This window comes from Mobula birostris, chromosome 2, assembly GCF_030028105.1.
Source record: "Mobula birostris isolate sMobBir1 chromosome 2, sMobBir1.hap1, whole genome shotgun sequence".
NCBI lineage: Eukaryota > Metazoa > Chordata > Chondrichthyes > Myliobatiformes > Myliobatidae > Mobula > Mobula birostris.
In genome coordinates, this window is record NC_092371.1 from 173,478,321 (window position 1) to 173,493,211 (window position 14,891).

Consider the following 14,891-nt stretch of genomic DNA (forward strand, 5'->3'; position numbering starts at 1 on the left):
GGAGACAGCGATAATGGAAGGAGGTTCCTTATGTCCAGTCTATTCCGCTTGGCAGAGATATGATGTTGGAAATGGAAGCAACTTTTTCAGTGCTTTCGTGGCTATCTCAGGATATTTAGCCTTGACTTTGATCCAGAATGCCGGCAGAGATGTTATGTCAAACGTACTTTTCAGCCCGCCGTCATTTGCAAGCTTGAGGAGTTGATCTTCTTTCCGCACTGACATGGATGACGCGTGTGTAATGATCTGGTGTGTGTTCAAGTTCAACAGTGGGTGTGACAGGGAATGAGGAAAGGTGCAGCTGACTCATAACAGGGTTACCAGATTGGCTTTTTTTGGTGCCAAATTCCAGAAATCTGTCTTTCCCCCAATGCGGTTGGCATCAATAAATTCATTTGGCTTTTTGGCTTTTCCTGGCTTTTTTACATGCTAAAATTATCTGCATGAAAATTACATACCATCCTTTTTCTAAAACATTTCCCTTTAAGAAAAATGTTTTTTGGTCAGTTACATTTGGCAATATTTCTGCCGCCAAGAGTCTGGGCAAGAAGGCGCCAACCGACAAGTTGGCAACATGGTCACAGCGCCAAATCATATCATTCCCTCGCGGCCCGGTAGCACATGCTTTGCGGCCCGGTGGTTGGGGACCACTGCTCTTAAGTACCTCACACATTCTCCACATCTAAGCAAATGTTCCCCCCTTTATCCTGGAATGGTCCTGCCTTCTCAGTTATCCTGTTGCTCCTGATCTTAGTATAGAATACGGTGGGATTCATCTCATTCCTACTTGCTAAGGACTTTTCATGGCCCCTGCTGGCTTTCCTAATTTCCTTTGGTTCTTTTCTAGCTTCTTTATAATCCTCACGTGCTCTTTTTTATCCTAACTTCCAAAGCTTTATGTACTTTTCCTTTTTCTTCTTGACTAAACTCATCCTCTCTGGGCATCCAAGGTTCTATTACCTTTCCATCTCTGTCCTTCTTTCTAACAGGAACATACCTTTTCCTGTACTATGTACTCCTTAAACATGCACCACATGTCTCGTGTGGACTTGGCAGAAAAGAAGTGTTCCCAATTAACTCCTCTAAGTTCCCACCTAATGCCTTTGTACTTTGCCCTTCTCCAGTTTAAAACTCTTGCATGTACCATACCTATTCTTGTCTAAAGCTTTCCTGAAGGTTAAGAAGTGGTCATTGTTCCCTAAATGCTCACCAACTGAAAGGTGAGTCACCTGGCCAGGCTCATTACCCAACACCATGTCCAAGTACAGCCCCTCCTCTTGTTGGACTATCCACATGTTGATTTAAGAAGCCCTCCTGCATATACTCAAATTCTGTCCCATCCAAACCCGTGTATTAAGAAGGTCCGAGTTCATTTTGGGGAAGTTGAAATCCCCCAAAACAAACCCTATTACTTTTACACATTTTCTTAATCTAATCACACATCTGTTCCTCAATGTCCTAGTGGCTATTGGGTCTGTAGTACAATCCCATCAGTGTGTTTGCATCCTTCCAATTCCTGAGTTCTACTCAAATGGACTCTGTCTGAACTCTCCATTATGTCTCCTGTGATATATTGTATCTGATTAGTAGTTCACTAGTTCTTAGCAAATCAGTGCTGTCAAGGTTATTTAAATAACATGGTTATGCCATATTAATGGACAACAATAAGTTTACTTGAAAGTACAATTGGCAAAAGATGGTCCTTTATTTATTGAATCTTTTAATTCTTGGTTGCAGAAACCGCCTGTTTCCTGAATCATCCATAAGAAACATCATGTATCAGATACTTCAAGGTTTGGCTTTTATCCACAAACATGGTAGGTATTCCGAATTATTTGAAGAGAGTGTCAAAGAAATAAAAGAATTTGTTTAGAGCTTTTAAAAGTAAAATGAGCATTTAGCAATTAAAGTACCTGTTTCTTAAAACAGAATTTATTCTGTCCATTCTGGAATTCAGTTTGTATTGTCTGGTTGTGGGTGGTGGTGGAGGGCAGGAAAAGAGACTGTTCTTTGATGTTTACTCTGGGTGTGCATATGACCTCAGTTCTGCCCATTGGTGCGATTCTTTAAATCTGCATTTGGAGTCCTATTTACAAGTCAGTATTTGTGCACATCCATCAAAAGTTAACTTTTGCTGTTAAGGTGGTGATTGAAGAAGAATCTGAACATTGAAAACACATGCCAACAAAAATTGAAACCTGTGAATGCTTTTGGTCTGTCGACTATAAGGCATTTATGGGGTATATATGAGCTTGGATGCTCTACGCTCAGGCATAGGTAAGGTGACAGAAGATTCTGAAAGCAATGCTTTCAAAGCAACAATTCTTCACAAATCTGGTTACTGAAGCTCTGGAACTACTGCTTCACACCCCTCCCAGACTTAGTCCTAATTTGGCTAAAAGCACCCTCTGTCATGTCTTGAGTGATTTCCCTTTGACATTGTCGCACCACTTCACTAACCATACATCAAGGACTCTGCTCACAGTCAGTCAAGGGAATTGGAATGGTTCATTATTGTTACATATACTGAGATACAGTGAAAAGCTTGTCTTGCATACTGCTCTTGCTGATCAAATCACTACACAGTGCGCTGAGGTGGCAGAAGCTAAGGCAATAACTGTGTAGAATACAGTGCCTTGAAAATGTATTCAATCCCCACAACTATTTTCACATTTTACTGTCTCATTTTCTAAATTTAAATTATGTTAAAGTAGAATTTTTTGAACCAAAAAATTCCAAAACCTGTCAACAACTTACTAAAAATTAAAACGCAAAGTTGCGAGGCTGAAAAAGTATTCATCCCCTTTTGTAATTGCCTCAGGTGCAATAGTGTGTATTATCTTACCAACTCGGCTGTTTTCAAGGAATTCATAAGAAATATATATCCTCTCTATGGAAGGTTTAACGGTATGGTAGATTTTCAACAGACCAAACCAAAATGAAGACAAGCAAGTCAGGGAAATAATAATTGAGAAACAAATCTGAGTAGGGGTACAAGACCATCTCAAAGGCACTGAACATGCCTCTGAGCTAAGTGTCATCCAGTGGAAAAACTATGAAACCACAGCCACATTGCTTAGGTCAAACTACCCCTGGAAACTTAGTCACTGGAGAAGAATTGCACTTGTAGAAGATGCCAGCAGTCAATCTGAGTGAGCTGCGGAAGTCTGTGGCTGCAATTGGAGATGAAGTTCATGGCTGTACAATCTCTAAGGCCTTGCACAAAAGGGTATTTATGGACCATTGGCAATGAAAAATCACTGGCTTAAAAAAACATATCCTTGCCCTAAGGCTTTGCAAAGTATCGCTTAAAAGATGCTGTAAAGATGTTGACGGTTTTGTGTTGGATAAAACTGAAATAGAACTTTTTGGCCTCAACACTAAGCAGTACGTGTGGCATAAATGTAATAATGTACATCAGCCAGATAACATCATCCCTGCAATAAAGTATCATGCTATGGGGATGCTTTTCAGCATAGGGACTGGAAATCTGATCGGGATAGATGGGGGGGGGGGGGGGGGGAATGAATGCTACTAAATACAGAGAGATCCTGCATAAAAACATGCTAGCCTCTGCCAGAAAGCTTAACTGGTGAGGAAGTTTGTCTTTAAGCAGGACAACGAACCAAAACACACTGCTGGGGCAACCATGGAGAGGCTTCAAATGTAGAAAATTTATGTTCTTGAGTGGCCCAGTCAGAGTCCTATCCTTAACCCAATTGAACATCTCTGGCAAGACTTTAAGATTGCTGTCCACTGTCACAGCTTGAGCAATTTTGCAAGGTGGAATGGGCAAATCTTGCTCCATCACGTTGTGCAAACCTAATAGAGACCTGTCCAAAAAGACTATTAGCTGTAATAGCTACTGAGGTGGTTCAAATAAGTACTGAGCAAAGGGGGATGAATACTTTTGAACGCGATTTCAGTTTTTGAATTTTTAGTTTTTCGTGCATTACAATTTATCCTGTTTTATTTGGACTCTACTGTGAAAAGAGGTGCATGTGGTTCACAAATACAAATTATCAGTTAAATAGATCAAAATCCCTGGTTGTAATACTCATTTACGTGAATAAAGGGTTGCGGACTGAATACTTTTACAAGGTACTGTCAAGTGCATCAGCTAAAGAGAGTGTATCTTTGCACTGACTTGAATATTACTTTACTGAAAGGGAAATGGCTGTGGTTAGAGTGGTCACTGGTTCCAGTGCAATAGTTCTTTAAAACAGTGATTTTTTGATCCAACCATCTTAAAATGGTTCATCAACTACCTTTGTAAATCAGAAGTAGTTATGTGAAATTAATAATGTTCATTTCCTTTAGCCATTTCTCAGGTAGTGAAGCAGTCTGTTCCTGTATGCATCAAGATCTTGATAACATAAAGACATAGGCTGAAAAATGTTAGTGACATCATGCCCTACAAGTTCCTCACAATGATGATCATCCCATTGAAAAGTCTTACCTCCTGCCTGGCATTTAATTGAATAGCTATTGTTGAATTTTTACACCATTGAAACAAAAAACTCAATTGGATCAACCATACAAAAACTGGCATTCATCAGATCAAAGGTTATGAGACCTATAGCAAGTGACTTATCTCCTGTCCCACTTGTACCTTTCTGCCATCTAGAAGTGACAAATCAGGAGTATATCACTTGCCTGGATCAGTACAAAATCTTGGCAAACCAGACATCACAGAGAAGAAAAAGTTCTCTGAAATGATCTGAGGTCATGTAAGATCATGTGAAGGTAAATGATGTGATGGTTTGATGCTTCTTCCGGAAACTGGTAACTGCAACAGTTTTGTCCAGCTATAACACTGAAATGAATCCCATGTGCTTCTTTAAATGTAGAAAATATCACTCTACCCTTGTATTTCTATCTTAATCTTAGTCGAACCTAGAAACTTGGCCAAACTTCTAGCAAAACTTAAGAGATTCTTGTGTGGTTAATTTAGATTTTAGAAACTCTCAAAAAAATGAGTTCATATAAATTGATTTCTTCTTGCGCTGGTGAACATAAGATTGTCAAATCTTGTATGAAGTTCCTTTTTCTTTTTCAATCTTTTTATTAAGTTTCAGATTAATATACATAACAATATTAATGATATAAAGAGATCGGTGTAAGATTGATAATGGTTAACATATACAGACATAATTGGAGTAAAATATATAATTCAAGCCTCCCAATCTCTGAGTAATTGAACATGAAAAAAGAATTATATAAAGAACCCCCCCTAAACTCAAAAAACAAAACAAAACTGGGATGTCCTATTTCTTCAGATAAGAACATTATTTGTCATTAACTCCGTTCCCCCATAGATAAACAAAAGATGTTTTTTTTAAAAAAGGGTTCTGAAAGGGACAGCTTACATCATATGAAAATGGTGAATAAATGGTCTCCAGGTTTCTTCATATTTAACAGAAGAATCAACTATACCACACCTAATTTTTTTCCATGTTTAAACATGATATAGTTTGAGAAAACCATTGAAAAGTAGTAGGAGAATCAGAATCTTTCTATTTAAATAAGATGGATCTTTTAGCTATTAGTGTAACAAATGCAATGAAACGGCAAGCTGAAAAGGGTAAATGACCAACATCTGTCACTGGTAATCCAAAAATTGCAATAATAGGGTGAGGTTTTAAATTAATATGCAAAACTGTTGAAATAATATCAAAAATATCTTTCCAATATTTATCTAAAAGAGGGCAACACTAAAACATGTGTCAGAGAGACCACCTCAGAGTTATATCTGTCACCCACAAGATTTATATGTCGGTAAAAACGAGCTAATTTATCCTTAGACATCTGACCCTGATGGACTATTTAAAATTGTATCAGTGTATGTCTAGCACACATTGAGGAGGTATTAACTAGTTGAATAATTTTCTCCCATTTCTCTATAGGTAAAGATACCTGAAGTTCTCTTTCCCATTCATTTTTTTATTTTATCAGATGTACCTAGATGTATTTTCATAATTAAAATCATACAAAACTGCTATTAAGCGCTTCTGATAGGGATTTAAACCTAAATTTTTTCTGTAATATTAGTTGGATGAAATAATTGGAAAGTTAGGTAAAATACCATTCAAAAAAACTTCTAATCTGCAGATATCTGAAAAAATGTGAACTAGGCAACTTATATTTATTAGATAATTGTCCAAACGACATGAAACAATTATCCATGGATAAATCACGAAAGCATGCTATTCCCCTCGTTTTCCATAAGGAAAAAGCTTGATCAATTCTAGAAGGTTGAAAGAAAAAATTATGTATAATAGGACTAGATAAAATAAATTCGTTCAATCCAAAAAAATTTGCGAAATTGAAACCATATTCGTATGTTTAATTATCGGATTAATTACTTGTTTATTCAGTTTGGTTAATGCAAAGGGGAGCGAAGCTCCTAAAATAATGAATGAGAACCCCTGCACAGACTCGCCCTCCAGGTTCACCCATCGTGGACAATGAATTTCATCCCAAACTTGCATCCAGAACATTAAATATAGGATATTAATTGCCCAATAATAAAATCTAAAATTCGGCAATGCTAAACCACCGTCCTTTTTTGATTTCTGTAGATATTTCTTACTCCATGTAGGATTTTTATTCTGCCGTATATAAAGAAATTTTAGAATCAACAATATCAAAAAAGGATTTAGAGATAAAAATTGGTACCATTTGAAATAAATACAGAAATTTAGGTAGAACAGTCATTTTAATAGCATTAATTCGACCAATCAATGATAAGGACAGTGGGGACCATTTAGTAAACAATTGTTTAACATGGTCAATTAAAGGTAGAAAGTTAACTTTAAATCTTTTTTTTTGTAATTTTGGCACCCAAATAAGTGAAATAATCAGTAATTAATTCAAATGGTAATTGTCTATAAATTGGAGCTTGCATATTTAATGGAAAAAGCTCATTCTTATTAAGGTTTAGTTTATAACCAGAAAAACTACTAAACTGAGCTAGTAGTGATAAAGCTGCCAGGATGGATTTCTCTGGATTGGAGATGTATAGTAACAAGTCATCTGCATACAATGATACCTTATACGTCTCCTTTCCACAAGTAATTCCAAGTATATTGGGTGAATCACGAAAAGCAATTGCCAGGGGTTCCAAAGCTGTATCAAATAACAAAGGACTTAACGGACAACCCTGTCTTAGTACCTCTGAAAAGCCTAAAAAAGGGAGTTCTTTGATTATTCGTAACTACGGAAGCCAAAGGTGAATGGTATATCAATTTAATCCAAGAAATAAATTTTGCGCTAAAGTTGAATCTCAAGCACATTAAATAAATATTTCCATTCAACTCTGTCAAACACCTTCTCAGCGTCGAGCGAAATAACACATTCCGGAAGTTTAGATGAAAGAGTATATACAATGTTTATTAAACTCCTAACATTGAAATACGAAAAGCGATTTTTAATAAATCCCGTCTGATCATCAGAAATAATTTGTAGCAGTACCTTTTCCAATCTATTTGCTATTATTTTAGAAAAAAATTTTGGAATCTACATTCAACAAAGTTATAGGTCTATATGATGCACAATCAGTGAGGTCTTTATCTTTTTTAGGAATTAAAGAAATGGATGCTTCATAAAAGGATTGTGGTAATTTATGTACAAGTAAGGCATCCTTAAAAGTTTTACGTAACTATGGTGAAAGTAAATTTGAAAAAGACTTATTAAATTCTACTGTAAATCCATCTAAACCTGGTGCTTTTCCAGTATTCATCGCAAAAATTGCTTTCTTAATATCATCTTCCGTAATGGATGCATCTAGTTCTAAGCGTTCAATAACTGGTAATTTTGGAATATTCAATTTCCTTAAAAATTCATACATAATGGTAGATTCTTCAGGAAATTCCAATTGGTATAGAGAGGTATAAAATTCTTGAAAAGGTTTATTAATTTCATCATGATCAACCATCAAGGTACCATCCCGTTTAGAAACTTTACTAATCAAACGTTTAGCCGAAGCAGCTTTCAGTTGGTCTGTCAATAATTTACCCGATTTATCACCATGTATATAAAAATGACTCTTAGTTTTAAGTAATTGATTTTCAATCGGGGAAGTTAATAACAAATTACGTTGCATCTGAAGTTCAACCCTCTGTTTATAAAGTTCTAGAGTAGGAGCAACAGAATACTTTTTTATCAATTTCTTTAATCTTATCAACCAGTGTACGTATTTCATTATTAATTTGATTTTTCAATCCAGCAGAATATGAAATAATTTGCCCACGAATATATACTTTAAAAGTATCCCACAATATTCCATTGGAAATTTCATCAGTAGAATTAGTTGAAAAGAAAAAAACAATCTTTTCTTTAATAAAATTGGCAAAATTTAATTCTTGAAGTAAAGTGGAATTGAACCTCCATTGTCTAGCACTAGAAATTACGTCAGTGAATTTAATTGATAGTTTCAGAGGTGCATGATCAGAAATAGTAATTGCATCATATTCACATGCAATACAGATGAAACTAATCGAGAATCAAAAAGATAATCAATTCTCAAATAACTATGATATACATGGGAGAAAAATACAAACTCTTTCTCATTAAAATGTAAAAACCTCCAAACATCTAAGATTCCGGAATCAACTAAAAAGGAGTTAATAAAAATGGGGGATTTGTTTGGAGATATTTGATTAGGGGCAGACCTAACCATCAAAGTGTTCAAGCAACAATTAAAGTCTCCACCCATTATCAACTTATATTCATTTAAATTAGGAAAAGATGCAAATAAATGCTTAAAAATTCAGGATAGTCCGTATTTGGTGTATAAATATTAACCAAAACAACTTTTTGATTATAAAGTAAGCCAGTAATTAACAAAAATCTACCATTCGGGTCTGAAATTGTTTCATAATGAACAAATGAAATCGAGGAGTCTATAAAAATAGAGACTTTAGATTGTGAATTAGAATGAAACTGTTGAACCTTCCAAAACCTAAAAAAAAAAATGATTATCCACCCTCCTCACATGACTCTCTTGAGCAAAGATAATCTGAGCATTCAGTGTATGAAAGACATTAAAAATCTTCCGTTTAATCGGATGATTCAAACTATTTGCATTCCATTAACCAAAATTAATAACATTATCCATTTTACTACAATAAGCCAAATGGTATGCAAAGGGTTAACCTTGCTGCATGGAAACCCATGACTCAGGAAAAGGAAAAAGTTTAAAGAGTGTTACGTACCCCGTAACTGGGTTGCCAAACCAGCAGAAATGGACCACTTAGTTGGAGTCTGGTTAACAGAAACTAATAAAGTTTTATTAAAGAAATAAGTAACATAGTACTCTAATCGTACGGATATAAATGCAACAGGTTAGCAATGATAAAACACAGATGTACACAGAACTAGGGTAATAGGAATCAATCAAGCTCTATTGCAGTCTAGGGGTAAAATGATCAGTCTCAAGTGACGCAGAGTTCAGTTCAGCTTAGTACAGTTCGCAGTAATCGCTGTTGTGCCGTTGGAGAGAGAGGGTGAGAGAGAATGCAAATTTTGATTCAAACAGACCTTTGATGTTCTTCGCAGTTAGCTTTTGGGCGAACCCTTTTATGTCTTCTGTGGTCACCGACTGTGACCCCTCCGTTCCGGATACGACCGTTCTTCCGCGGTGAACCCGGCACCCAGGCAAGGGCGGACACACACACCAGGTTCTTGCCGATCGTACCTTTTCACCCTGTGCGTCTATGGTCGGTTCCCGTGACCAGACCTCCAAACTCCCACTAACTTGTGGGGGCACACTGCTCTTCCAGGGTCTCGTTATCTCGTGGTCTCATGGTGTGTGTCGTGCCTTAGCGAACCTGTTCTTTTTATCCCCCTGCTGGGATATCGCCTGTCCATCAAACTTCAAACAGTTCAGGTTCAAAGCAACTGGTCTGTCAATATTCTGAAGTGTGTTTCTTTCTCGTTAATCTCTCTCTTCTCTCTTATTAGCATTTTGAATGTTTCTCTATTGTCTCTCATCTCTTTCATCAGCATCAATCTTCTGATAACTTGGTTTGTCATCACAAGAGAACTGGAATCTACGACTCTTCAGACATATTTGTAGATTCAGAACATCCCAATTGGAAAATACTAATCTAAAAGCAATACCATCCCCCACCCACCAAGCCAGAAAAAAACACTGGCCAAAGCCAGCCAGTACGCTAACTAATCCCAAATATATTACCCCCAACTCTCATGAAGATATAACTCCAAGTGGAAGGAATTTACTAAACCACCCACAGACAAAACATTATGAGAGAAATACCAAGAAAAGGACAAAACAAATACTGAAAAAAAGAACCCAGTCATTGCGAGACATTTTGAAAGGCGAAATCTTGAAAAATGAAACAAAATACAATCATATTAATATTTCAAAAAAAAATCAGTCGTCAAGTCAAAATGTTAAACGAAGTTAAAAATACTTACATAAAATAATGAAAGAGAAAAGAAATCTTAACATAAAAGCATAATAAACACCTATAGTCCCAAAAAAGACAGGTATAATCCAACCATAAATAAGAATTCCTGAACTTTAAAGGCAAATCTACATATTAGTTTTAAAGTAATAGACAACTACATTCAAACATGAGAAAGCAGTAAATTTATTAAACAGTTGGAAATTAGTCAAGCTCTTCAAGAAATTGACGTGCCTCTGTCACTGATTTAAACCATTTACGTGATTTATCTGGCAAAACAACCCTTAAACGTGCAGGATATAACAACGCAGGGTGTAATTTCTTTTGGTATAATTCCAATATCACCGACTTAAAAAGAGACTTCGCTTGTAACAACTGTGGTGTAAAACTTCCACCAAACGAAATTTGAGATCCCCATACTCAATCACTCCTTTCTGATGTGCAACTTGAATTAATTGCTCCGTAGTATGCACATAGTGGAATCGTAGGGCAACCGCTCTGGGTTTTAAATCTTTCGGATGTTTAACCCTTAACGAGCGATGAGCGCGGTCTAGTATGTGGGGGGGGGGGGTTAGAAAACACTTCAGTACAGAATACCTCCATTAAAAATTGAGTAAAAAACTTAGTGGAATTGCCACTTTCAACATCCTCACGAAGTCCTATAATCCATAGATTCTGTCTGTGACTGCGTTTTTCCAGGTCAATGATCTTGGCTTTATATTGTTCTAGTGTTTGAATGGTGGAGATTACTTTCTTCTCCAACGAGCTCAATCTACGGTCTCTTTGTCTGCCATTTTCATCAAGATCCGAAATTAGTTGTTGCTTTTCATTCTCACGTTTAATTGCTCCAAGTTGATCTTCAATATTATTTAACTTTATCCCGAGATTAGAAAATCTTTTATCAAGTTTGTCACCCAAAAGCTTGGATATAACTTCCAAAGTCAGTTGTGCCTGTTCAGGCTGTTTAGACTGTTTAGGGTCGCCTCCTTCTCCTCCATTTCCACTGTCTGCTTCCCTGCTCTCTGTTAGTGCCTCTTTCCCTCTGGTTGCCATTTCCAAGAATTAAAAGTCAAAATTCAAGCATACAAAAATATTGTAAACACTTCAGTGTGAATACTAAACGAGTGGTAAATAAATGGAAAAGAAGAACAGAGCCAAGTCAAGTGCGACTTACTCCATCTAGTGCTTCAAGAGAGTCCCCATATGAAGTTCCAATGTTATATCAAGTTTCCACAATATGCTCTTTAGGTCCTACATTTTGTATGGACTTAAAGAGCATAGCGATGGAGGTAGTGGAGGAGAAGGAACAAAGTGGTTGTGATATTTCTTTACAATGGTAAAGAAATAAATGGTAATATTGCAGGGTACTGTTTTACCCAGTTCTTTTGATATAAATATTTCTTATCCAGGATTTTTTCATCGTGACATGAAACCAGAAAACCTCCTTTGTATGGGACCAGAGCTTGTAAAAATAGCTGATTTTGGTCTAGCTCGTGAAATTCGATCTCGTCCGCCGTACACTGATTACGTATCTACAAGATGGTAAGAAAAACATCTTTTTGCTTCTCATTTCTGATCAATGTGTGTAGTAAGAGGGTAGCTTTATTTGACAGCATGCCAAAGACTGCTGTGAATTGTTCATAAAGTAGGCAGTAAAAATTGCATTTTACAGCTGGAAGTGACATACTGTACTATTTTCCAGCATGCTACCTGTAACTTTACTATAATTAATGTGAGGGAATAAGGGTATGCATATCATATATGCCAATGATATAGAATAAATGCTCAATTCTCTATTTGCTGTTTCTTTTTTTTTTTGTTTTACTAGAACATTCACAATTTAAGACAACGTTTAAAGATGACCTTTTTTGTCACATATACATTGACACATACAGTGAAATATCTGTTATTTGTGGCAATGACCAACACGGTCACAGGCTATGCTGGGGTAACCTGTAAGTGTTGCCATGCTTCCAGCACCAACATAGAAAACATTAGTCCTCGTTCAGTCAAACACGAGGGAGGGCAATAGCCTAACAAGTGGAATTTTACATTTGGAAAGCCAGGTTACAAAAATAAATCACACAACTTGTTGCTTTTCCACCCCAGTGACCCCCCCCCCCCCCCCCACATCCCCAGTCCTTGCCTTGTGAGCAGATCATGCTGTGGTAACAAGGTTATTAACATCTAATTTTGTTCTTGCTTTTTCTATTTTTAATGGTTTGGAGGAGCATACTAGAAGCACTAGTAGGATTAAGCCATATGGCCCTTTTAGTCTGCCTTGTCAATAAAACCATGGTTGATCTAATTGTGACTCTGTTCTTCTCTACTACCTCAACTCCCCTCCAGTCCAGAAAATCTAACTGTTTCGTTCTGAAGTTGAATTGAATTGACTTCATTTCTTACATCCTTCACATACATGAGGAATAAAAATTTTTACGTCATGTGTCTCTAAAAGTGCAATTTATAGTAATTTATAATAAATAGTATGTACAACAGGGCTGTCAATATAACATAGAAATACAGTTGTGTCAACATGAATTTAATAGTCTGATGGCCTGCTGGAAGAAGCTGTCCCAAAGCTGGTTGGTCTTGGCTTTTATGCTGCGGTACTGTTTCCTAGATGGTAGCAGCTGGAACAGTTTGTGACTGGGGTGACTTGGGTCCCCAATAGTCCTTTGGACCCTTTTTACACACCTTTATTTGTAAATATCGTGAATAGTGGGAAGTTCACATCTACAGGTAGGGCGGGCTGTCCACAGAGTCCTGTGATTGAGGGAGGTAGTGTTCCCATACCAGGTAGTGATGCAGCCATGTAAGGATTCTCTCAATTGTGCCCCTACAGAAAGTTGTTAGGATTTGGGGGCCCATACCAAACTTCTTCAACTGTCTGTTGTGCCTTTTTCACCACACAGCCAGTATGTACAGATCATATGAGATCCTCGGTGATGTTAATGCCAAGGAATTTAAAGCTGTTCACCCTCTCAATCCCAGGTACATTGATGTCAATTGGGGCTACCCCGTCTCCATTCCTCCTGTAGTCCACAACCAGCTCCTTTGTTTTTGTGACATTGAGGGAGAGGTTGTTTTCTTGACACCACTGTGTCAGGGTGATGACTTCTTTTCTGTAGGCTACCTCATTCTTATTTGAGATTAGGCCAATCAGTGTAGTTTCGTCAGCAAATTTAATTAGCAGATTGGAGCTGTGGGTGGCGACACAGTCATGGAGATACAGAGAGTAAAGGAGGAAGCTTAGTACACAGCCCTGAGGGGCCACCTGTGTTGAGAGTCAGAGGGGATAGAGATGAGGGAGCCCACTCTTACCACCTGTCGGTGGTCTGACGGGAAGTCCAGGATCCAGCTACACAACACACATCAAAGTTGCTGGTGAACGCAGCAGGCCAGGCAGCATCTGTAGGAAGAGGTTCAGTCGACATTTCAGGCTGAGACCCTTCGTCAGGACTAACTGAAGGAAGAGTGAGTAAGGGATTTGAAAGTTGGAGGGGGAGGGGGAGATCCAAAATGATAGGAGAAGACAGGAGGGGGAGGGATAGAGCCAAGAGCTGGACAGGTGATAGGCAAAAGCGGATACGAGAGGATCATGGGACAGGAGGTCCGGGAAGAAAGATGGGGGGGGGGGGAACCCAGAGGATGGGCAAGAGGTATATTCAGAGGGACAGAGGGAGAAAAAGGAGAGTGAGAGAAAGAATGTGTGCATAAAAATAAGTAACAGATGGGGTACGAGGCGGAGGTGGGGCCTTAGCGGAAGTTAGAGAAGTCGATGTTCATGCCATCAGGTTGGAGGCTACCTAGACGGAATATAAGGTGTTGTTCCTCCAACCTGAGTGTGGCTTCATCTTTACAGTAGAGGAGGCCGTGGATGGACATGTCAGAATGGGAATGGGATGTGGAATTAAAATGTGTGGCCACTGGGAGATCCTGCTTTCTCTGGCGGACAGAGCGTAGGTGTTCAGCAAAGCGGTCTCCCAGTCTGCGTCGGGTCTCGCCAATATATAAAAGGCCACATCGGGAGCACCGGACGCAGTATATCACCCCAATCGACTCACAGGTGAAGTGTTGCCTCACCTGGAAGGACTGTTTGGGGCCCTGAATGATGGTAAGGGAGGAAGTGTAAGGGCATGTGTAGCACTTGTTCCGCTTACACAGATAAGTGCCAGGAGGGAGATCAGTGGGGACGGATGGGGGGGACGAATAGACAAGGGAGCTGTGTAGGGAGCGATCCCTGCGGAATGCAGAGAGAGCGGGGGAGGGAAAGATGTGCTTAGTGGTGGGATCCCGTTGGAGGTGGCGGAAGTTACGGAGAATAATATGTTGGACCCGGAGGCTGGTGGGGTGGTAGGTGAGAACCAGGGGAACCCTATTCCTAGTGGGGTGGCGAGAGGATGGAGTGAGAGCAGATGTACGTGAAATGGGGGAGATGTGTTTAAGAGCAGAGTTGAT

At 38.3% G+C, this 14,891-nt stretch overlaps 1 protein-coding gene across 2 annotated transcripts in view; it reads left to right on the forward strand.

Moving 5' to 3' along the window:
• The window catches only part of LOC140193932 (serine/threonine-protein kinase ICK-like), a 90,256-nt gene that overhangs the window by 34,102 nt on the left and 41,263 nt on the right, over positions 1–14,891 (forward strand). For both annotated transcript variants that reach the window (XM_072251119.1, XM_072251120.1), the window contains exons 5-6: positions 1,738–1,817; positions 11,840–11,972. In XM_072251119.1, the coding sequence (XP_072107220.1) occupies positions 1,738–1,817; positions 11,840–11,972 (213 nt within the window). The remainder of the gene's footprint in view (positions 1–1,737; positions 1,818–11,839; positions 11,973–14,891) is intronic.